The sequence below is a fragment of the Pteronotus mesoamericanus genome, unplaced genomic scaffold (genome assembly GCF_021234165.1).
Source record: "Pteronotus mesoamericanus isolate MK-2021 breed Mesoamerican mustached bat unplaced genomic scaffold, CSHL_Meso_final scaffold_54, whole genome shotgun sequence".
In the NCBI taxonomy this organism is placed as follows: Eukaryota; Metazoa; Chordata; class Mammalia; order Chiroptera; family Mormoopidae; genus Pteronotus; species Pteronotus mesoamericanus.
In genome coordinates, this window is record NW_026555321.1 from 49,043,080 (window position 1) to 49,068,801 (window position 25,722).

A 25,722-nucleotide genomic window follows, 5' to 3' on the forward strand; every position below is an offset into this window, starting at 1 on the left:
ATGATGAAAATACAGATATAGTAATACTACTGTCCATTTTATATGTTATTTAAAACATTTTTGTTAGAGAGTGGAAAGATCAAAGACTCACAAATCAAGCTGGAAAGCACATAAAAGTTTAGAAGCTAGAGACAGCTATACTAGTGAGTCATACTGAGTATCGTTTGCAAAAGTGAGGAGAATGTTGCTGTGAAAACCAAGACGGTTACCCCAGAACAGTATTATGTGGGTGGACGGACTTGACTTAGGTTTGAAAAGAAGGCTCTAAGTACGTGAGTCTGTTCACCTTCTTATTCACTAGAAACTTCAAGAGGTGATGTCATCAAAGCATCCACAAACTATGGCAATGGTGACAATCATGTTGAATTTTATAAAGGCTGCTGATATTAAATGTCAGTCTCCATTTGTCAGGGGTTCAAAAACAAAATTAGAAATGGAGTTACTTTCTATCTCCCATAGTGATTGTCCTGCAGACATTCTGATTTCATGAATGCAGACTGAGGAACAGTGAAGGTCTGTAATTGGAATCCTTCTTTGATCAGTAGCTCCCAATGACATACGTAAGAAGAAAGGTAAACAAAAGTTGGATGGATGGAGGATGTCACAACTATGAAACAGCCACCATTGCCAAAACCAAAAAACCACTGAGGAGGCTGTCCGTGGTCTTTCCTTCCTCTGCATCTGTTCCCTCCTCTGGTACCACCACTCAGATCTCCCTTTAAAAATCACCCCCTCTATTCCAGATCCAGGCAGGGACTGCCTCAAATGCAGTCCTAGTTCATGCGCTGAGCCCAACTCACACTCCTATCCCTCTTGCCTTTGTGACTGGACCAGGCACATGATCCAATGCAAACCAATGAGTGCCAGGCATGGAAGTTTTGCTCTTATCAAGGTGGCCTCTTGATGCTGAAGTTATGTTGATAGTTTCTTGTACTGTGATACCGGTGACCCTCTTGACACAGCCTGTGAAGACCTGCCTGACACTTAAGCCTACATAAAGGAAAGCAGAGAGGAAAGATACAGAAAGTCACCTAATACCGTGACTGAGCCTCTGATTTCATACCTGAAATCAAGGCTACCCTGGCCTCTTTAACAACTCAATCCCCTAAATGCCCTTTCCTACTTAAGCTCATTTGAGTGGGTTTTATCATTTACATCCAGGAATGCAGATTAAAAAAACAACTATAAGTTTGAAGAAAAAAGGGAAGTTAAGCCAAGACAGAAAAAACATTTTGAAATTACTAATCAATACAAAATAAATTCATAATTTGGCAAGAATTAAAAGATTCATCCTTACTTCTCTAGAGGCCAACACATACTCATTTAGAGTGTATCTTTGGAAGGTATGTAAGAATCACCAGGAGAGACTGTTAACATGAAAGACCTCATTAAGCTATTGTCACTCTATGCTCAAAATGGCTGGTGGAGTGCTACTTAAAGTGGTCCAGAGTGCAATATGCTTTAACACAGTTTGATATACATATCAAAGACTGGGTAGTATCAATTATTTGAAAGAATTTGTGAATTAGTGTATCATAGGTTACCAGCTATTATTGGCTGTAGTTTGGTAAGCGAGGGGACATTCATTCAACATATTCCTTACATCAACACATTCTCTACACATTGAGGATGTCCCATCACATATATATACTGAGACCAGGTCTCTGCATCTTACTGGCTTTCTTGTTTAAGACAGGCACCCAAAAAATGCAACCAGATGGCACTTTTTGGTGCAGAAATTAATGATCCGGCTGACTTTAGCAAAGATGATCTGGGCCCAGTTTTCCTTTGATGCCAGGATTTCAAGTAGAGATTTTATGGGAACAGATTTTTTGAGGCATGACAACTAGAGACAAGAGATTTTAGTTGTTAGACAGAGGAAAGGCATCAAGACCTAGAGTCAGCAACCCTTATGTGCTTTCTATCAGGAAATATGCCTAATAAATGAATGAAAAATAAAGACACATGCTTCTTGGGGACCATGAAGCTGGCTTGGCACAACTGTCTCACCAGACGTTACTCCAAAGGTCCTCTGCTTCTGTGCCCACATCTGTGTTTTGGGTTGTTATAATGATATATTATTCTAATTTGTCAAAAGACTAAGACATTAATATACTTGTTATTTTTAAAAGAATTATTGACTTTTAAAATAATTTGCTCTTGCATCAATAGAGTTACTAACTATAAATGGATAAAATATTTATTTCTAAGTGGATGAAATCACTTGATTTCAATACGGCAAATTTCTCCTAGCTATTGTTACTATAGGTTAACTATTGGCCTAACCTATTCTAATTGAGAAAAAAAAAATTTTCAAGGAATCAAATTCTTAGAGCTAGAAGGGAGTGTATAGACATGATTTAATCCTAGCTAGTCATTTTAGCAAAAAGGGAAGTAGATATTACTATGTTTAGGAATCAAGCAGGGATGTCCAAGAAAAATATAGGGTATTCTCTGCCCCCCCCCCCAACAAGAAAGCCTGCCATGGGGGGTGGGAGACAGGGAGCAGGGCCCTGGAGAATAGTTTCGCTTGTCAGTAACAGGCCGGGGATCACTGAGAGTTACTTTGAATATCAACAACAGGTCGACTTTATACCTGACCTGGACCAGGGCCAGTGAGAGTCACTTTGCACATCAATAACAGGAGGATAGATAGCTTCATACCTCATATGCAAAGATGGATATTTTGCATATCAACCAGACTGACCAGGAAGGTTTGTATAACTTTAACCGGGGATGGGGATGTAGCCATGCAAAGAGCAGCTCCCACAGTTGCAGCACCTGTCAAAGAAGTCGGGGTTGCAGGGGAGGATTCCCGCCAGGGTTGGGACCCAGGCATGGCAGCCATGCTAGAGGCTTTTGACCACGTGGTTTTAAGAGCGGAGTGGGGGCTTCCTTGACCACGGGGCTTAGGAAGCAGGAAAGCAAGATGAGCAGCCATGCAGGTGGCTCCCTCCTGGTGACTCCCTCCTGGTGACAGTGTGTATGCACAAGAGCTCAGAGACTTTTGCTTCATACTGCGAGGGAACAATGCAAAGACTATGTTGAAGGAAAAGGAAGAAAGGACTTTTGCTAGTGGCTATGAGAAGGTGCCATGTTGTTATGAATTAAGAGCTGGAGATTGCAGCAACGCAGCGGATGGTGCTGGGAACAGTGAGAGACCTGCTTAGCTAAACTCTGCAGTTCTGTTATTTTTCGTCTGTAGGGCGGTACCCCTGACTAGCCTGACTGGGCAAGGCGGGGAAGGCAGGACTGTGTGTGTTGGTGGGTGTTTTAAAGGGATTTTGAGATTTAAGGGTGATATTTAGCCATTAATCAAAACCTGTATAACTTTTGAATAAACAATTCCTCTCCTTTTCACCAAACTCTGCCATTGAAAGCCATAATTTTTAAGGACAGTGGGCAAATGAACCTAGACCACAGGGACCCCGGGGAAAAGGGGGAGTGTTGTACCGGGAATAGTATCTGGAGCTCCCCCACAACAGGTCCACATTCAGTAACAAAGAGATACCAAACTGTAATGGGGCACAGCCAGGGCCCCCCAAAGGGTGTTTGTAATGGGGGTCTAGAAATTGGGATATCCAAGAAAAATATATTCTCCCCACCACAAGCAGGATGCCATGGGGGATGGGAGACCTGGAGATGGGCCATTAAGAATACTTTGCATGTCAATAACAGCTGGATAGCTTCATTCCTCATATGCAAAGAGGGTTATTTTACATCTCAACAAGGCTAACCAGGAAGGTTTGAAAGACTTAATACAGAACGTAACTGACAGAGAAGAGACAGACTTGGCCTGTGGGAAAGGCAAAGGGACACAGACTTTGGGAAACAATGGGAAGACTAAACGGGGAGAAAAGGGGAGAAAGGACTCTTGCTAGTGGGCCATGAGAAGGTGCCACACGGTTTTGGATTAAGAGCTGGAGATCGCGGCGACGCAGCGGATGGTGCTGAGAACCACCAGAGGCCTGCCCAGCCGAGCCCCAGACTTCTGTTGTTTTTCTTCTGAAGGACGGTACCTCTGACTGGCCTAACTGGGCAAAGGGGGGAAGGCAGGACTGTGTGTATTGGTGGGTGTTTTAAATGGTGGGTGTTTTGAAGGGATTTTGAGATTTAAGGGCAACATTTAGCCATTAATCAAACCTGTATAACTTTTGAATAAATAGTTCCTTTCCTTTCCACCAAACTCTGCCATTGAGAGCCATAATTCCAAGGGTGGCAGGCAAAGGACCTACAACCGAGGAACCCCAGGGAAGTGGGGGTCGTGGTTTCGGTAAGAGCATCCGGGCACTCCCCACGGGTCCATTGTTCGGTAACAAAACCAGGTCTCTTCCTTTTTCCAATGCTTCTTGCAGAGGGCTGGAGCTACTTTTATAACAATAAATCCATCAAAAAATGTTTTTAAATGCTGAAGAATTTTAGGTTTTTGAGCTTAAATAATGAGAAAATCTCAGAGGGGCCCATAGAGAATGTAGAAAGCATTCAAATAATACAAACTTTTCCCTATTCTATAAGATTTGGTAGTACAAAGAAGAAAGTGCAAAGTTTAAGTAATTTCTCTTTATTAGGGTTAAATTTAACCAAATAATGACTGAATATGGTAAACTCAGAAGAGGCCACTATGAGAGGAAGATTTCAAATGCTGCAAATGGTTAACTCTTTGAGAACTATAACCCTAAAGTATTACAGAAAATATGTAAGTATAGGAAAATTAGAAGAAAAACACATATTCTTCTAAATCATAACACTATAGATTGTAGTAACTCACATATCACACAGTTGTTACATTTTTGAGTTACTATATAAGGTCAAATCCCCACACAGAAAATTATTTTTGAACTGTTCTAGGTCACTGCACCAACTCAGGGAACATCCATCACAGCCTCTGTGAATGGTGCCTCCTGGAAATATGCAAGACCCGACCTATATAGTCTTACCAGAAAGGCCTTTCCTTGAAGATCCCTTAATAAAATACACATATCTAAGTGTGGGGATAGAGAGCCCTGAATACATATAAAAAGATAATGCAATGAGTAATAGATGCTATGTAATACAGAATGCACGTGCAAGATATAATCAGAGTTATTATTTTCCATCTTATAGGGCATATAGTAAAAGTTGCCTCTGTTACTAGAACATGTGATATATTTCCACTGTATCTCTACTTACAAAGGTGTGACATAAAAGGATGCTGCTAGCATTCCATATGGCATCAATTGCTATTAAATTGTTAAAGAAATTTTCATATTTCTCTTTATAAGCAATCATCCATAATTACGGAGCAGTGTCAAGGCCAGGAAATAAATGAACAAAATGCAAATAAGCGTGTGTGTGCGTGTGTGGTTCTGAAGAGACAAACTATATGATTATTCCCAACTCCCTTCTATAGACATTTCTCTTCGGCTCCTTTAAGATATTTGGGTGAAGTTTAAATAATCTTTTGAAGGAGCTTGAAAAATAGACTGGGGAAAAGACCATCTCTTCCAAGCTCTGTGTGGTCAGAGTTTGAATTTTGTTGACCCCTCCAAATTCCTCCTAAGGAATAATCTTTGCAAAAAGCCTCCCACTGCCCACTGTCCCCAAGTCCACTGACGGGAGTATAATCTGGTCTTTACCTGTAAAGCTACTGTTCATTTCAGGAATGTCATCCTCCTCCTCATTCTCCGCATGGATTATGCCAGCATTTTGCATATCATTGTAGGACTTGGTTCGCTTTGGGGTTGATTGCTTGGAGCCAGACTGAAAGCTTTGCAAGGCATCCGTTGTGATCACTTTTCCACTGACTGGCTGGCTAGGAGGTTTGGGTGTCCCATAATAGTTTCCTAGGTGATGGAAAGACACATTTGCATGTTTCAGAAGAGTACTTTGTTTTTTTCAAGACTTTACATCCAAATCTCTTAGCACATTTAGAAAATATGTATTTAAACGGATTAAAAAATAAACAGAACAAACTATTTCATTTTTGAAATGAGTTGGAAAGATGTTCCTACCCAGCTAGACAAGATGATTTCAGAAGCTAGAAGGAAAGCTGCATTGTTTCTGTGCAAAGAACTCAATAGGGCTCAAAACAAAGGAGGCTGTGCTGAATAGCAACACTTCACACTCATTACATTTGAATTTCAATTGGTCACCTTTTTACACATATATGCACTAGCAGAACACTGAATCCCATTTAGAATGAGCCTCACGGAAAATAAAGAATTCATTACTTCCTGCACCCTTACAGGCCAACCAAGTGGAGGTCATCTTCCCTTAATAAGGGGAATCCTCGAGAGGGAACCAGGGCACTATTTAAAAAGGACAGTGACCACCACGTGGCACCTCTTTAACTGAATGGCAGGCTTGACTCTAAGGACCATTCAACTTTGCCAAGCTTTAACAGAAAGCTGCTTCAACGGTGGCACTCCTCACGGGTCACTCTTTTAGTAATTACCCATCTCCTTTCAGCCACTTTCCCCCCAAACTTTGGTTCGGGTTTGAACAGAATGTGCTTCCAAGTGGTACATGGATAGATTTCTGCATTTTAATGAGTGTGTATATTGTTAATGTGCACCAGAAAAAAATCTAACTAGCAAATTATGGTTGTAAAATTAAGTTCACTTTTAAAAGTTAAGTGAATGAACAGTATTTTTAAAATTTGAGTTTTTTAACTTCAAGTTTACAAAAGCAAATATATGGAATAAGAAATTAATCAACTAAGTAAAACAGCAATGATAATACATCATTTCCTTTTTAAAATTTAAGTTAGAAAGTAAGCTTTTCAAAAGAAAACTTTAAATATTCGGATATGGATAAAGCCATGAAGGTGATTCATAAATGGCCAAAGTTTGAAAAATACAGCTTATAATCAATAAGTCCCCTGATTAGATGATAAAAAACATCAACATTAGAATGCCATTGATCCATTCACCATGTTAGATCTTTTAGAGTAAGCCCAGGAAGACAAATTATATTGAGTCCTTCAATCACTCCTAAACCAGTGTTGTTATTCTGCACTTAGTCAAGTAGAATTGTTACTGGTGGATGGTTGGTCAGAGGCCGGGCAGCCTCCCCCCAACCAATATGGAGGCAGGGGACGGTTCTTGCACTGAGCCTGTGAAAAGCCCTTCCTCCCTGCCCCTTCCAGTACCAGACTGGAGGTGGGACCAGAGGAAAGCAGGCACATGCACCACAGAAGTCGAAATAGCAGCGGGGAAAGAACTGCACCAAAGAGGCCTGTCAGTCTCGCCTGGGGAAAGAAGTGATTGGGTGGGAGGTGGACCCACTCTAAGCATCTGAAAGTTTGGGAAGTTGGTTATTTTGAGAAAGCACCCGGTCCATTCCACACCCAAGCTAATATAAAGCCAAGGAAAGAAAGAAACTCTTTGCTCATCATTCTTGTTCATGACCTGGACTTGCACGGTGGGCTTGTCTGTTCTCTCCATGGGCCACGTGGCCCATGGCCTCCAGGAAGGAACCCCTCTCTCCTTCTCTCTTCCCCACCTGGGACACACTAGCCTGTGTGTTTGTGCGACCTTGCGGCCCTAGCAGCCAAATGGCCCATGGCTGCACAAGCTCCACATGCAGCCTCCAGGAGGGAACCTGAAATGAAAAGGAGCCGGGAACAAGCTAAGTTACCTTTATTCGGCAGCTGCCTGCAGCTCCAAAGGACTGGATTTTAAATTGGAGCAGGAACTCTGGACACTGGATTTTGTCTTGGTTTTGCTTAGGAGATGAGCTATGAGGCGAATGTCTGCCGTTCTCCTAGATCATGTGGTACCTGAATAAAACCTCTTTCCTCTTTTACCAGCCTCTGCCTCATGAATCTGGGTTTTGATGGCAGCAGGCAGCTGAATCTCCCTTCTTTTTCAGTAACAGAATTTTTAAATCACAAGAAGTCCTGTACAAGCTATTTTTTTTTTCATGGATCTCATCCCATTGTCTAACCTCAGTTCATAACAACATAAAACATACATTAAAAAACATACATTTTATTATACAAGCCCAAAGGATAAGAAGACAATAATGTGTTGCTCTTCATGATACACAAGTGATGAAGGATTTGCTTTCACTGAGCTGTATCTTTATAATTAAAAAATTTAATTAGTATTATTTCTCTAAAATATTTTTTGAATCACCAAATACATGAATACACACATCCACTTTTTTTGAGAGGGGTATAATACTCATCAGTAGGGGAATGCTAAGCACTCAAATTTGAAAATACAGGGCACCATGTTTGAATTTCAAGGATACCAGACAGAAACCTCACACACACATTCTGGTGAGCTGTACTCAGGCATTGTAGTTCTTTCACAGAAGGTGTTAGAAGTAGCAATCTCTTAAATTTCTTTCAACCTTCCAAGTCAAAATGTACAGGGACTGAGCAGAACCAGCTTGAAGAATGGTACCCCATGTGTATTTTTAGGGGCTAACGGCTGTGTGCAAGGGAGAATGCGTGCGCGCCAAGACTCAGGTTGCACTTCTACAGAAGTTACATTGGAGGATGTCCCATGGCTTTTCCATTAACAGAAGACTATTAGTGAGGTTTAGGAAAGTAAAGCAGCTAATTTTTTTAAATTTATTTTTAGAGAGGGGAAGGGAGGGAGAAAGAAAGGGAGAGAAATGTCAGTGTGTCCTTACCTCTCACGTGCCCCCTACTGGGGACCTGGCCCACAACCCAGGCACATGCTCTGACTGGGAGTGGAACCGGTGACCCTTGGGTTCACAGGCTGGTGCTCAATCCAGCCAGGACTATCTTTTTTTAAATCTTTACAGTGAACAAAAAATAGAAACTAAACTTTACTGAATTCTTACTCTTTCCCATCACACCAAAACATCATGTATTTTTTGATAAACAGGTTAAAATAAAGCAATGTCTATAAATAAGAGTCTTACACTGAAAGATATGACTGAAGGTTGGGACCCTTAAGTCATAATTTTATAATTATAATTTTACAATCATCAATTTTCAGTGGCATTAAACTGAAGTTAACACTCATAAAACTATTGTCATTTAAGCATCAATTAAAACTTTGAAATTCTCAGTTTATGACAGAAATAAAAGTTTGAAAAATAAAAAGTTATATTTGAATTTGAAAAATATATGTGGATTTTCCTCAGTTTTCAAGTCCTGGGTCTTAAGTTAAATGATTAGAAGATTTCTAAACACAACTGAAAATGCACAAACAGCCCCAAATAATCTACCTGTTCACAGTTGTTCCCTGTTTCTGGAAATTAGTTTAAGATTGACAGGAGACAGATAAGATGTGTTTCATTAGGTCGAACCATACAAAATTGCTGTTGTAGAGGACAAGCTGTCAACATCAAGCAGTTTCATTTGGGTTAATCTAATGAATGGGCATTGGCAGTACTCAGCACGCTATAGTGGTAGTTCAGACTTCAGCTTCACTACCTACTGATTAGTGTTACCCTGGGCAAGATAGTTCACCATTTTGTAAAAAATCTTGTTCTTTTCTGTAAAATTGAGGTTCTAGGAGTACCTAGTTTCAACCTAGAATATCAGTTACGGGGATAAAATGAAATGGTCCATTTAAAGCCTTTAGCCCATGCTAAAGCCACTAGACTGAGGCTTGATAAATGTTTATTAATGCTGATAGTGTAGATTTCTAATCTTTAAAATGAAGCTCATTACACTTGCTGGGGGATTAATGAGACAATGTGTCTGAAGTGCCAGTCACCTGGTAAGCGTGTATGTTTCCTTGATATAAAGGAATAAGCGAAAGAATCTGCCAATGACCAAATAACCTTGGGCAAGTTTTTCATACTCAATCTAATACTTTCTCGTGAAATGGGAAATTTCTCTCTGAAATAGTACCAGTCCTAGCAACCTCACAGGATTATCATGAAGATCAAATAATGTTAAGTTTCGAATTGTCCCGTAAACTATAAGGTATGGTAAACAGGAGATGGCGGTGTTATTCAAATTGCTCTAGGATTTCTCACTTTCCATACTGCTATAACCTTTACAGAAAAGCTTCTACTTAGTGTTTTTCTAATTGCAGAGCTTTCCTTTGCAGATATCATTTTTCATATTTTTAAAAGGCAACATGAATTAGTGACTAACATTTATTGTAAAACTAAGTGTTTCAGATTACACAGTCCCCCAACTTGCCAGTTACCAGAGGTCTCCACTGCTTCAGCCATCCTGTTACTCCCTATTCACTCTCTCACTCTACCTGCCACGTCCCCACTCCCCCAACCCCGGCATCTGAATTCACATCTCCTCCCTTCCAGTAAACTCTCGACCTCATCTATAGTTTGGACTCTGGTCATAAACAATTAGGCCAAGCCTAACCACGGCAGAAACACAATTTTTAGAGAGTATGCACAAGAGACTCACTGTGAAGAATACACGGATCACTTAATGGTAGTAAATAAAAATCATGTGAAGAACTATAAATGATTAAAAAATTAATTCGGGTCATCATTTGGCAGGCAGCACAGTTTCTAGGAGACAGGAGCTGGACTCCCCCCAGTCTCCATGTTAGCCAGCACATTAGCCAACACACACTTCCGGAGGTGACTGGGCTCCCTCCCAAGTGGGAATGTGTGTTTTTCTCTTGCTATTTTCAGAACTGGATCTACAATAAAACTCATCAGGGATGGCGGCTGGACAGAGGGAGAGGACAGGGCACATTGTAAGAGGAAGCCACTCCTTGTCTTAATTAATAGGCACAACTTTTGGACACCATTAAGCCAAAGAAAACGTTTTCTGATGTGCATTTAAAAATTAACAGGGACTGCGAATCGATTTTTAGAGCTTGATAAAATATTTAAGGAAAACTGTACCCTGAGTTTTAAGTGAGAATGAATCAAACATATACTGTCTCTCACCTTGTACGGATTTAGTATTCACTCATTTATTTCCTTACAGAGATTTTTATGCCAGATACTGTGCTAGGCACTAGAAATAAATCCCTGTAAAAATGGGACTAAACACTATCTTCACAACTGCTCTGCATAGTATATATCAGTTTTCTTAAGCTTTGTGCGAACAATAAAGTTACACATTAAATGATTCAGTAGGTCAGGGTGGGTCCTGAAATTTGGAATTTCTAGCAAGTACTCTGGTGATGCTGATGCTGCTCATCTATGGACAACATTTTGCATAGCAAGGTAAACAAAGAGGGCAGAGAAAATCATTCCCTGTTCATAGATGAAGAACACGACCCAAAGCAGCAGAAATGCCTGTCTTAGCATCAACCTGACTGGTCCACCGTAAATGGCACTCAGACCCTTTGTCCCACAATCCCAGGTCGGGGGAGGTGGAGAGACCTGTCTGCTTGTTATAGAAAAAGCTTTTGGGAAAAGTAGAATATGATGGTAGTGAGCACCAATAGCTGGAAATCTAGAGCATACATTTTCAGTGGAACAATGTCAGCTCCAAGGGGGTAAAATACAGTTTCATTCGGCAGGGGTTTGGTATACACGCCCACAAAGAGAACATAAAAGCACAGATAGCCAGTGTATCTGTTTTCACCTTGGCTCATGACTAACCTTGCTGGCTCCGCAGGCACCTTCCACGGTTGCTCTCTGCCGCTCTTTCGGCTCTAATCACACTGGTTTTCCTTCAGCACCACATGCAAGCTGTGCCCACCTCATCTCACAGCTCTTGCACCTACTCCTCTCTCTGGTTAACACCCTTCCTTCTGCTTCTTTCCCCACTGTCACACACTCATCCTCCAGTGACAGTTTCTGACCCCACACACTGGATCAGAGCTGCTGTTAGAGATTATATGTTCTCAGGGAACCATGTACCTCTCCTTCCCAAATCCCTTTGCTGTATTTATCAAATGGTTTAATTAATCAATACCTGTCCTTACCTGTGGGCAAGGACTATGAAGTCCTTGAGCACAGGGACCACATCTGTTCTTATGCACCGCTGCATCTCCACACCTAACATAGTGCCAGGCACATGTCACTCAAGAGTTCTTTGTAGCATAAGCAACTGAACATAGGGAGACAGCACCCCTAAATTGCAGTCATGAGTTACTATGCTGTGGATCTGGTTTTTAACAGCATGACCCAGGGCAGTTTCCTTCCAGTCCATCAATTCTATGTGAGTCACCTCAGATCCATGTGACTTCCCCTCACCCCATGCTCACTCAGCACTTGATGGCATCATTCATAAAATCCTCATCACTTTCTTTTCACTCTTCTTTTCCTACCTGCTCTGCCCTACAGAGCTATGATCCAAATGCACAGAAGGATGACATGCCAACATCCTATAAGTACATGTTTGTTCTTGCCAGAGTCATTTGACTTTAAATATAAGACCATATAAGGCAATGCAAGTTAAGAGTTTTGTTACCCTGAGCAGGTAAGGGACCTCCCTCTTTCCAGCCTCAGTTCCCATGGTATAAAGACAGGAATAGCACCCATCTAGTGGAGTTAGATGTAAAGTACTCAGCAATGTGCTTAGGACAAGGTTAGCATGTAATAAGCCCCAGCAGTCTTAAATTGTACCAGATGTTGGAGGCAGATAAAAACTTTACACTGTAGAGGAGTGTGTTGTTATTGAAACACATATTCAAAGAATGTTAACCAAAGTTACATTTACTGTGTACCTACCAAATGCCACTAGCCTTATATTCACCTACTCTAATCTTCACTAACAACTCTACAGACAAATGTCATTAGTATTTCCATTTTCATAGAAAGAAACTGAAATTCACCCAATGTGTAAATGATGACCACAGATTTGTCTGTCTTCAACATCTGTGCTCTCAACAGGGTCTCTGTATAGGGAAGTAAGTGAAACTTCCCTGGCCCCAGGCCTCCTCATCTTCTTACGTAGAGGAACAGCCAAACAGCAACACAGATTCCCTCTGGTTACTTTCATTATCAACAGAGACCATTCTATGGTGGAGTTTGCCAACAGAGCTTATTGTAACAGAGGCTTCCAAGGCCTGCCAAGAGCAGGACTCCAGCCGGTCTCACTTTCCTCAATGACATACAAGAACTCTCTTCACCCCTTCTTTATCTTTGAGTCCCCCAAAAGTATGCCCATGCAGCTGCTTTTATGCAGACCTTCTAGGAAGCAAAACAATAACATTATTGAATGCTGACATCCCCCTTCTAATTAGCATGCAGAAATATGCAACTCGTAACTTCAATTTGAAATGTCACACTGGCACTATACTTCTAAGCCCAGGGAAAATCTCTGCAATGCTCAGAGTGTATAATCAGCCTCTTCTACCCAGAGGCATTTGTAAAACTGGCAGGTCTGGAACCTCCCCCACTGGAAAGCCCATCCCTTGTAACCTTTCCCCTCCTAGAGAAGTCCCACAGGCTGGCTGAGGCAGCAACCTGTCTTGCTGAGAGAAAATGTCAAGAGGAAAAAAACTTAAAACAAGGCAAAAGGGAGAGAGTGTAACTGATTTCGAGCAGCATATCAAATACATGAGTGCCACAATTAGGAAGCTGGAACAAAGAGGAAAGATATGTTTACTTTTGTCCTCTTTTTGACTTGCCTTGATGTTCATTCTGACTAGTGACAGAAAGAGAAGTTGGTTCCAATTGCAAAGTGGAAACCAATTCTGAGTGTTTTGCCTAGTGAGGGGTAATAGTTGGGTTCCTTACCTAACCAGGAAGGGCCTCCACTCTCTCGGGGTCTGCATAACTGTTGGCATTAGAGCCAGTGGGGTTGGACAGTTTCATCAAGGAGTCCCCTGCCCCGCCCCCCACCACATCTGGCCTTCTCTAAGTGTTTCATATTTCAGCAAATGGTAGCAGCATCTATCCAGTTATGTAAGAAAGAAACTGGGGGTCATCCTAGACATCGTAGGAGGGTTATCGTCACCTACTTTTTTCCCTCCTTATTATGATAACCGATACTTTACCCAGTTCAGCTTTTTAATCACATAAATACCTTTCTATTAATTGACTCATTACCACCACCACCACCACCACCACCAAAGTGGTCCAAAACTAACTCCAACTAGGGTTGCCAGATAGGTGTTTTATTTTTTATTTTTTATTTATTTTTTGCTAACTCTAGCAACTCGACTCCAGCTCAACCATCAGAGCTCACCTCAATTATTGCCTCTGCAAGGGAAACTTCTCCCAACTATATAGATATCAGATCTCCCCATCCCACAATCTCCTTTACAGTTCCTAATATTTACAATAGTATATTTCTGTGATTATGTAAATAATGTATCTCATGCACTAGACTTTAAGACCCAGAAGGACAATGATCATATCTGGTTTTGCAAAGCATTTCATCGTCAATGAATCAACAACTCATAACAGAATCTACAAATCAAATGCCAATATCCAGGCAGCAGACATTGGAAATGTTGGCATTCCTGTCCTGCTTGTGACATTAATAACCTGGATGACAAGCATTTGGCCAGGATTTGTGCCCCAACTCCCTTCAGTGTCTTGACCAGTCTCTCTGGATCTTAGTTCTATAATCTGAAGAATAAACTCAACCACATTTCTAGCTTTAAAATCTTAAAACCCTTCAATTCCAAACCCCAAACACATATTAAGCTTAAAAAATGTGATCAGGCCTTGAAGTTTTATTGGTTCACTCTACTTGTCTTTAATATCTCATGCCACTGAATGTATTCACAAAGGAAGATCATCACTCCTCTGTACTGACATTATCTTAGGGAGAATTTAAAATTACACTGTTTCAAAAGGAGCTTAACTTTAACACTTAAAGATGTACTTAGCTCTCTGAAGTCAGCTGGGTGAGAAGGAAAAAATCTTTTTGAAGTCCTTACATGTCCTTGTAGAAGCTTTTATTCTAGAATTGTACTATAAAATATGGCAGCCACCAGGTACATGTGAAATTTGTTAAATCAAATCTAAAATTAAGTTTCTCAGTCCCAATAGCCACACATGACTAGAGGTTGCCATGCTGGACATCTCAGAATACTGAGTATTTTATCACTTAAGAAAGTTTTATTGGATAGCATTGATTACTTAAAAAAAAAAAAAAAAAAAAAAGAGGGCCGGTGCCTTGTCCTTCCTTCCTGAGGACTTGAGGGCACATCACTCTAAACTTGTCTTCATTCATCATCTTGCTTTCTCGGGGTTTGGGCATCATGGCCGGTGCTGACTTTGAACTGCAACACAGTAATAAGCCTGTCACTTAAACTCATGAAATCCTCTGACAAGCTTCACTTCCTAGAGGGCCCTACTCTGATTTGGGATTAGACGTGATGTTCTTTCTGCCTGCTTCTGGAGCATCCTGTCGTTCCCTTCTCAGAACAATCATCACTTGTCCTGAAATTGTTTAAACTTAATTGCCTCATGAGATGAAGGGGCTGAAGAGTGTGGACCCTGGAGTCACTGCCTTGATTTGCATTCCAGCCTTACCTGAGGCTCACCATGTGAACTTAAAAAAGGTAACTGAGAATCCTGGTCCAAATGGCGGACTAGACAAACATGCTGTTCACCTCCTCCCACATCCAGTTCCAAATTTCAACTAAACTACAAAACAACCATCACTGAGAACCACCTGAAGTCTGGCTGAACAGAAGTCCTATAACTAAAGATATGTATAAGAAGTCATGGTAAGACTGGGAGGAGGGGCAGAAATGCAGAATGGGCTGGTCCCAGACCCCAGATGTGGTGGTAAAAATCAGGAGGGACAGCATGGCTGCAGAGGTCCCCAGGGTACCAGTGCCTGAAACAGAATTCCCCATAACTTTTGGCTATGAAATCCAGAGGAGATTGTACCTCAAACAGAGGGTCCTGGAGTCCCATGCATTCCTCTTCAAAAGCCTGCACACAGACTTACTCATTGGTGGATTCACTTGCTCTGAGCTTTAGCACTGGGGCAGCAGCTAGAAAGATGCATGACATTTATGGGGAGAAATGGAATTGTCAGGCTTCAGGGTGAGGGCTGGAGGGGCAGCTTTCTCCCAGACAGAAGTGCTGGCAGAGGCCATTGTTCCTTTTTAGAACCCTCCCCCTACATAGCAGATAGGCAGGCACCAAAATTATGAGTCTCCATGAACCTACCTAATATAGTTCACCCTGCTGGGGTGATTCCCTGTCACTAAGCCCCACCCAAGTTGTCAGCCCACTCATGCCACTTCCAGTGGCTTTTTCATACAAATGGCCTGTTTTGGCTCATGTCACAGACTTTCCCAAAACCTATCAAAGGTCCACAAACCACAAACAAGCAGCATCTGACCTTGGCATGACCCGTATCTCTTGCTAAGCGGCCCCAAGCCTGGCACTAGTGGCAGCTGGCCTCAGTTTGAAGCTTAGCCTCTACTAGGGACCTCCAAGCCTAGCACAAGTGACAACCATTTGCAGATCACCTGTAGCTCATACCAAGTAACCCCCAGCAGGACACAGGCAGTGACTGAACTTGCCTGCACCAGAGTCTATCCCAAGAGGCCCCCAAAACAGCACACTCATTGGCCAGCTTCAGACAACACCAGAGCACCACTCAACCACCTCCACAAACCACACACCCAAAGGGCAGACTCAGCAGGCAGTAGAGCCTCGCTAAAGCAAATCCTGAACAACAGCTCCACTGTACTCATGGCCAGTCCTCACAACCATTCAGGTTGAGAGACAATCCCTCCCACTGACATGCCCAACAGCAATCATGGCTCCACTACAACAGGAGGTCACATACAACCCACACAAGTGACACTCCTGGATCACCAGCCTCAGGAGACCAGAGAGACAGTGTTACTAGGCCCCACAGGTCACTCTACCAAGGTTGGAAGATGTAACAAATATATCTAATATATAGAAACAAACAAAGAAAGGCAGCTTAAATGAGGAGACAAAGAAGCATGTCCCAAATGAAAGAACAGAACAAAACTCCAAAAAAAAAGAACTAAACAAAATGGAGACAAGTAATCTACCCGATGCAGAGTTCAAAACACTGGTTATAAGGATTCTCAATAAACTTAGGGGAAAAGAAGAGGGACTTAACAAGACCTTGAATAAAAAGATAGGAAACATAAAAATGGAGATGGAAAAGAACTATTCAGAAATGAATAATACAACAGATTATGTACATGTAGTAGAGGACTAAATCAGTTATTTGGAAGGTAAGTGAGCAGAAAACACCCAATCAAGACAGCAACAAACAAACAAAACAATGAAAAACATGAGAATAGTTTAAGGGGCTCTGGGACAGTATCAAGCATACCAACATTCTCAACATTGGGGTACCAGAAGGAGAAGAGAGAGAGCAAGGAATTGAAATATTCCTATTTGAAGAAATAATAATAGAAAACTCTCCCAATCTGGTGAAAGAAATAGACAAATAAGCTCAGGAAGTATAGAGAGTCCTAAATAAGATGAACCTAAAGAGGCCCACAGCAAGACACATTATAATTAAAATGCCAAAGTTAAAGACAGACAGAATTTTAAAAACAGCAGGAGAAAAGCAGGTAGGTACCTACAAAGGAGCACCCATAAGACTTCCAGCCGACTTCTCAACAGAAACTTTGCAGGCCAGTAGGGATTGGTATGCAATATTCAAAGTGATAAGTATGTCAATTGTAATTGAAAAATTAAAAAAAAATAAAAAAAAACTGGCACCTCTGGGCCTCATATTTTTCTTCTGTAAAATGGGGACAAATTATAACTACCTCATAGGATTGTTGGGCCATTGAGTCAGTTAGTGAATGTAACGCCCTTTGAACAGCACCCAGCACACAGCATACACTGGACAAGTGCTGGCAAAAATAAATAAGTAAAAAGCCTAAGCACCTTCAAGGGCAGACCTGCTTTAGTCTTCTGCACAGGAAACTATATTGTGTGGCTCAAGAAAACGACCAAAAGTAAATGCTCAATATATACTTGTTGAAACAAACTGTACTTGCATAAAAGGCTTGCTTTAAAGTTACACTGTCAGAAACTTAACCTATAGACATATTCAAAAGTGCAGTGAAATATTTTACAGGAATGCTCACTGTAGCACTGTTTACAAAAACACCTAAGTGTCCGGCTACTACAGGGCAACTGGTTAAATAAATTACATATATTCATACACTGGGATATTGTGCAGCATTTATAAAGTATGAAGTGGAATGGTATGGGCTAACGTGGAAAGATCTCCAAGATATATACGTGTGAAGGGAAAGAATAGAGTGAAATAAATAAGAATACACACGTGTATGTCGTTTATGTGTAAGTATCTGAATCTTTGCACTAGATCCCGTAACAGGGGTTACCTACAGGGAGGAGGAGAGGCAACTTGGACTTAAATATTTTTAAGTTCCTTACCATAGGAAGTAATCTATCATGTACATTTATTACTCTTACTTAAAAATGTTTAAAGTGTCTTACTTTAGAGTATTTTGTGTTGTTGCGGTATAGTTTTCCTCTCTGGAGCCAGGACAAGTTGAGAGAGAGAGAAAAAAAAACTGAGCAGGGAAAAAAAGATGGAGAGTACCTGGGAAGTAAATAAAGCTATTTTCCTGGCAACTCTGTTGGCTTACTCACCAAGAGAAGGGGGAGGAAATCCCCTCAGGTGGCAATTTAGGACCAGTCGTGTGTCTTAACTGGTAGTATAAGAGCTAATGCTGACTGAAAGCTTGCACGTATCAGACACTGGGCTCAGACCTTTCCAATTATTGTCTTGTTTCATCCTACCTATAAGGAGGCATGATTATTATCCTCTTTTTTCTAAACAGAAATGGAGATGTGGAGCATTAAGAGACTTGCCAGAGGCACACAGCTCAACAGCAGAGGGGTCAAGGCTCAAACCTAAGCAGAGCCAGTCAGTACACCTTTAGAGTCCAGCAGACAGCAGCCACCACAGAGTGGGGTGGTCCAGGAGACACAGAGCCAGAGGATTCTGTCGAAAGTCTAGCCAGGCCATTCTTGTCACAGCACCTGGCATTGAATAAAAATCTCACTTTGCTTTAAGCTTATAAGAGTCAGCATCATAGACCAGCTGGTCTCAAAAAATTATGAGCCATCTCATATGGTAGGTAAATTATACAGCTAAAAGGTCAAAGACTAAAATACAGTGCATTCAAATGCCTTAAAATGGAATGGATTAATCTTGGGCATAAGAAAATTTCAACTCCAAAATAGCTAAGTAACATTCATTGAAAGCCTGTTTCATATGAGATGATCAGACATTTTTTGGAAAACATCTCTGTATGGCTACATACTAGGAAATTAGGTTAAGCTATCAATGGGTTGTTTTTTGAACTTTTTAGATGCACCTAGGATATTCCTTTTTTGACATTTTCAGAACGACTGTGGAATGTTAAAGTCAAACTGAGCTGGGTTTGGTTCCTGGCTCTAATATTCTAGGACTAGCTGTACAACCTTGAAAAAGTACAACCTTGAGAAAATTCCTAAGTGCTATTTGGCCTCAGCATCCCCATGTAAAAACTGGTGATAATAACTATCTCTGTCAGAGTAGTACAATTAAATGGGAAAAGAAAATGATTACACCTCTACGTCACCTGCAAAATACACAGCTCAAATGAGTTCATTTTCCTTTCTTCCCCAGACTAAATGTTGTCCAAGTCACATCCTTTTCCTTTTCAGATCCATACTCTTTGGCTTTGCACAACCACTCTTAGTCCTCTCCCACAATGCAAATGGATGTTTTTTATATTAGGAGACTCAGGCTCCCCAAGTGGACACAATAACTGACTTCAGAAAAGGACTATTCATTTTCTGCTAATCAAAGAGGATTCACATTTGTTCCATCCTGAGCCACTTGGATTTTTAACTAGATTTGCATCTATAAGACAACATGTTGAAGATGTTCCTGGTATTCCTCCCTCCCCTCCCCTCACTCCTAGTCCTTAATGAGCCATCTTGCTTTGAACATTCTGAGACCCTCTCCCAGACCCTCAACCAACAGTAGCTAAGACAACTGATAATTAGCAATGTTCAAAGTAAATATTCCTGATTTCACAATCAGAAATTTGATTAACATCTGAACAATGTCCAATATATATTCACAAATTGGAAATCAGCACAACTAAGATTCATCATCATTACTTAACTGTTAGCCACTGCCAGGAAGAGGGGCTGTTCTCACATCAAGGCTATGACCCTTGTGGTAAAATAGTAGTCAACTTTGTATTTACCCTCTGTTTTAAAATCCAACCTTGAAAATGCCCTGTAACCACCTAATAAATCCAAATGTTCAGCGTTCATAAAGAGAAACGATAATAATTTGACAAAGTTAATAATTTGACCTAGGTAATAGTATCGTATTACGCCCTCCTGTCTCAAATAACAACATCCAAAAGAGTAATCAAGCTATAATACTGTTTTCATAAAATCTAAGTTTATTTTTTTCCCTACATTTAGCTTTGACCTTGCAATATCATTTGTGCTATCTCATCATATAGATATATTTCCACTTGTGTGAAGTGATTCATGTTCATGTTATGCAATAGTGTTTTGGAATATTAAAAATATTTATCCGACAGGAACTAACAAAATAAGTTATGATATGCCCATAAAAAAAGATTATACAGCAACCTAAAAAGAAAATAAGAAGTGCTCTATTACTGAATTGGAAAGACCTGAAAGACATACTATTGAATAAAACAGCAAGGTACCAAACAGCATGTATGTATTATATATTACCTGTTAGGTAAAACAGGAAATAAATATGAACACACACACATAAAACATACACGTGTATGCGCGCGCGCGCGCACACACACACACACACACACACCTGTATTTACATAAAGAAATTTTAGAACAGGAATCAGAAAGTAATAACACTGGTTCTAATATTGGGAGAAAAAAGAACCAGAAATTAGGCAGGTGGAAAACAGGTATAAGAAAGAGGTTAGTTACTGAGTAATTTTGAAATATTTTGCTTTATGAACCATGCAAATGTATTATCTACTTGAAAAATCCATTAAGTCAATTAGTGGTAAAAATGATATTTCATTCCTTCAATGTTAAAACAACACTACCAATAAGGTCACATTTTGTGGCTGATTATGATTCTTGTTCATCTTCCTTATAACATCATAGAAGCTCATATTAAAAAACAAAACACATATATTTAAAATAAATTAAACTAGAAACTCACAGAAAAAAACAAGACTACTTCTAAAGAGCTAAACAAAGCTTTATTCCATATATTTGATTATTCACATTAAGGTGAACTGCAATATCCATTAGTTGTTTAGATCTCAGTCCACAAAACACTTCTGCCTAGATAGCCCTGTATCTGCTGAAGTGCCAGGAGAGAGGTGTCCTTGTCACTGTCACACATATAGGCTCACCTTCATAGGTGCCAACTTCCAGAAGAGTCCCACTCTGCTCGAGGTCCAGGAACTCCTTCACAGTCAGAAAGTTGTAGTCCACGCCAGGCACTTCTCCTTCTCTCCGAGATCGGGTTGTGCCTAAAGCAGACAAGACAAAGACATGAGAAACCATCAGTCACCTAAAACAGGAAGCTCCACATCCAGTCGTAATTAAAATAACCTGTTCAGTAAGCTGGGGCACCGAAGGCTCTGAGACTGATCTGCCCAGTCAGGGACCTAGTGAAGACAACTTCTAACAGGATGACACCCTCACCTCTACCCACCAGTGCCTGGGACTCTCAACCAGGAGCAGGAGAAAACCAAACAGTGCGGTAACCCAAGGAGAGTTTTATCCTTTCAAAAATGTGCTGAGTGAAGAAGGTGAACTGGATTTCATAAAACACTTAGTAGCAGCAGCTTTGAGGACTCTAGTAAATACTAAAAAGTTATCCACCTTAAGCTCAAAGCCTAAGGGGTTTATATTTTTATTACAGTCCTTGAGATTCTTGTGTTCCTCAGTGCATCCAGCAAGTTCCAATGTAGTAAGCCTTTTGACGAAAATGACACCCATTGCATAAACACATCACTAGGGAAATGTGATTGCTCAAGATCTGTGGTTGGTATCTCCCGGGGACTAAATAATGCTGCTGCTCTCCATGTAATTAATATGTTGGGTAAAAAGAGGCCACCCATAGTTTTGACTAGAGAGAAAGGACACTGCATTTTGCTACACAATTCTCCCCCTGAATTAAGCTGGTTATTCTTGCAATGACTAATAAATAGAACAATCCCTCTTATGAAATAAAAAATATAGAGCTTTTAGAGAATGTAAGTGACCCAGCTCAGATGGCTAGGCTGTAGACCCATCATTTTAGTTCAATCTCAACTGAAAGTGTGGAAGTAATGTGGAGTTGTGTGGTTTATACATAAACCAAGAGAGGAAAATAAACCAAGATGCAACCATGTAGAGCATACTAGGAACCTATGTGAAATATTATGAAAGACCAAACAATAAAAAAAAAAACCCAGAGAACAGCAAAATACATGATTTCTGCTCCCCTGTTCAAGTTAGAGGATATAATTGACATAGTTCATTTTGAAAGGCACCGTCACCTATGCTGCTTTAAGGTCAACATTTTCCTATGCAGTAAGCAGGGATCTTCCCCGATTCCCAAGAATTTTAAAGCAACTGAATAACCGACGGGACATGCCTAGCGACTTCAATGTTCCTAGCACAGTGCAGCCTCTGATCACTTACCTATGTGACTGATCATATCTAAACACTTACAGTGGATATCCAGAATTTTCTTAAGTCAAAAAAAAAAAACAAACAACCAACACACTGTGCATATTTTTATTCAAGATAAGTACATTTTTAAATAAGCCCAATTTTTCTAATATCTAAAATATGAGTTTTTAAAATAGTGGCAAAGTTTCCATAGAATGGTTATATTACAAATGTTTGCTTAACACACCTAGCATGCTAGGGCTGTCTGGTAACGCAGTCTGCTTGTGCAATAGTTGGAAGTCTACTCTTGTACGGTTTCCTAGTTTGTGCCCATTTCTGGTTCCCCTGGCACGCAATGACAAACAAGTCCCTCGAGGTAGTTCACACGTTTTCAATCTCCAGTGTCAGGCACAAAGTAGGAACTCCAGAACCATAAAGATCATCATGTGGTATAGATTAGCAGGGGTCTGGAGTGTGAGCAATGGGTTCATGGTCTGGCTCCTCAACTTAAGGTCTTGGGCAAGTTCCTTGGCTTCTGGTATTTCTCAGTTCCCTCACCTGCAGAAGAGGGATCATAATGGGACCTCACCACGGGTTTGTTGTGTGTATTGCATGGATAATCCTTTTAGAGGACTTAGCTCAATAAACATTAACAGATACTATAGTTTATAAACAATACCATCGTTTGTTATTGTTAGAATAAAACAAGTTAATAGAATCTTCGAGTTCAAATGATGTATATATTTATCATTACATAGATCTTTATTTTTCATTTAGTTAATAAATATTTACTGAGGTCCCAGTAGATGCTAGGCACTAATTTTGGCACTGAGAAACACTCATGAAACAAGACAAAGCTCCTTCCCTAATGGAATTTATATTTTACTATGCAAAATAGAATATACATATATATATATGTGTGTGTGTATATATATATATGAATGGAAATAGATACAGCATTTAATTTCAGGTGGAAATAATTATTTTGTAGGAAATATAGGTTAAAGTATTAGAAAGTATTTCAGAGAAACATAGGTTAAAGGGCTTGAAAGTGTCTTGGAAGAAGGAAGGAAGGTGGAGAGTAGAGAAGAAACTTTAGAAAGGCAATTGGGAAAAAGCCTGGCTAGAGGTACCATCAAAATTGAAAGCCCTACAAAGGTGATGGGAAGACCATCCCAGGAAGGGGTTAAAGCCCAGAGAAATGGCAGCCCGGCAATGGGAAAGAGGTTAGAAAGGAAAGCCAGTGTCCAGTTTGTGTGGGCCACAGAAAACACTTATTTTTTTCCAAGGGTGATGGGAAAGGCACTAGCAGGGGTGTCCAAACTTTCGGCATCTCTGGGCCACACTGGAAGAAGAGTTGTCTTGGGCCACACATTAAATACACTGTGACACATAATAACAAAAAAAGCCTCATAATGTTTTAAATAAATTCACGATTTTGTGTTGGACTCATTCAAAGCAATCCAGGGTGGCATGAGGCCCGTAGGGCGCAGGTTGGACACCCTTGCTCTGGAGGGTTTTGAGCAAGGTGATACCATGATTCAGTTTTAAAAGATTGCCTGGCTTTACAGAGAACAGTCTATGGGCAGAGTAGCAGGGGCACGTGGCCAAAAACAGAAGCAAGAAAAACAGTTAGGAGCTGTTACAGTGTCCAGGTGAGAGAAATCAGGGCAAGGACAAAAACAGTAGAATGAATGTGGTACAAAGCAGTCAGCTTTCTCTCACAAATTATTGAGTATTTTAAACAGCTGTAACGTAGCCCACAGCATAGATATATTAAAAGTATATCAACTCATTAGGTCATGCTAGGTCAATATTTTTAAGACAGGACTTACTGATATGTCCCCTAGAGCAAGGAACATAAAGGAAAGAATAAGCAAACGTGACTTCATCAAAATGAGAAGCTTCTGCATGGCTAAAGAAAACATCACCAAAACAAAAGGGAACCAACCATACGGGAAAATATATTTGCCAATGATACCTCAGACAGGGGTTTGATCTCCAAAATATACAAAGAACTCACAAAACTCCACTCCAGGAAGACAAACAATCCAATTAAAAAATGGGCAAAGGACTTGAACAGACACTTCTCCAAAAAGGACATACACAGGGCCCAGAGACATATGAAAGGATGCTCAGCATCACTAGCCATCAGATAAATGCAAAGTGAAACCACAATGAGATACCACTTCATAACAGCCAGAATGGCCATCATTTTTAACAGATCAACCAACAACAGGTACTGGAAGGACTGTGGAGAAAAGGGAACCCTAGTACCCTCTTAGTGGGAATGCAGACTGGTGCAGCCACTGTGGGAAACAGTGTGGAATTTCCTCAAAAAGCAAAAATGGAGCTGCCTTTTGACCCAGCAATTCCAATGCTGGGATTATACCCTAAGAATCCCAAAACACCAATTCAAAAGAACCTATGCACCCCAATGTTCATAGCAGCACAATTTACAATAGCCAAGTACTGGAAGCAACCTAAGTGCCCATCAGTAGATGAATGGATCAAAAAAATATGGTACATTTACACAATGGAATAATACACAGCAGAAAGAAGGAAAAACCTACTACCCTTTGGGACAGCATGGATAGAACTGGAGAGCATTATGCTAAGTGAAATGAGCTAGAGGGAGAAAGACAAATACCATATGGTCTCACCCATAAGTGGAAGTTAACCAACAGAACAGACAAGCAAGGAAAATATAACCAGCAACATTGAAAGAAAAAAGAAACCGATAGTGGCGTGAGGGAAGGAGGGAGGGCAGTAACAGGGAAAGGAAGGAGAAGGGTGCAGTCAAGGAACATGTATAAGGGACCCATGGACAAAGCCAAAGTGGGGAAGGATTGAGGGTGGGAGGTGGGGTTGGGTGGGACAGGGGTGACAGGAAAATGGAGACAAATGTATTTGAACAATAAAAAAAAAAGACAAAACTTGCTGATGGAGTGGATATAGTATGTAAGAAAAATGAAAGAATAAAGACTAACATCTAAATTTTGGTCTGGGCAAATGGGTACTGCCATTTATAGAGATCAAGAAAATGGGAGAAATGATTTTTAGGGAAAAGGAATTAAGTGAACTCTTGGACAGATAAAATTTTTTATTTTGAGATGCTTATTAGATACTTAGATATACAGAGCTATAGGCAGTTGATTATATAAATCTGGAGATGAGACTGAAGGTTCGGACATAAACTTGGGAGTGATCAGCAAAGCAGTAGTACTTCAAGGCAAGAGACAAAAAGAGCCAATCTAGGGA

The 25,722-nt window shown here is 40.6% G+C and overlaps 1 protein-coding gene across 13 annotated transcripts in view; it reads right to left on the minus strand.

Annotated features, from left to right (window-relative positions):
* The window catches only part of MAGI1 (membrane associated guanylate kinase, WW and PDZ domain containing 1), a 613,456-nt gene that overhangs the window by 111,154 nt on the left and 476,580 nt on the right, over positions 1-25,722 (minus strand). For all 13 annotated transcript variants that reach the window (XM_054595357.1, XM_054595351.1, XM_054595350.1 and 10 more), the window contains exons 3-4: positions 21,213-21,332; positions 5,616-5,822 (exon numbers count right to left, since the gene is read on the minus strand). In XM_054595357.1, coding sequence (XP_054451332.1) covers positions 5,616-5,822; positions 21,213-21,332 — 327 coding nt within the window. The remainder of the gene's footprint in view (positions 1-5,615; positions 5,823-21,212; positions 21,333-25,722) is intronic.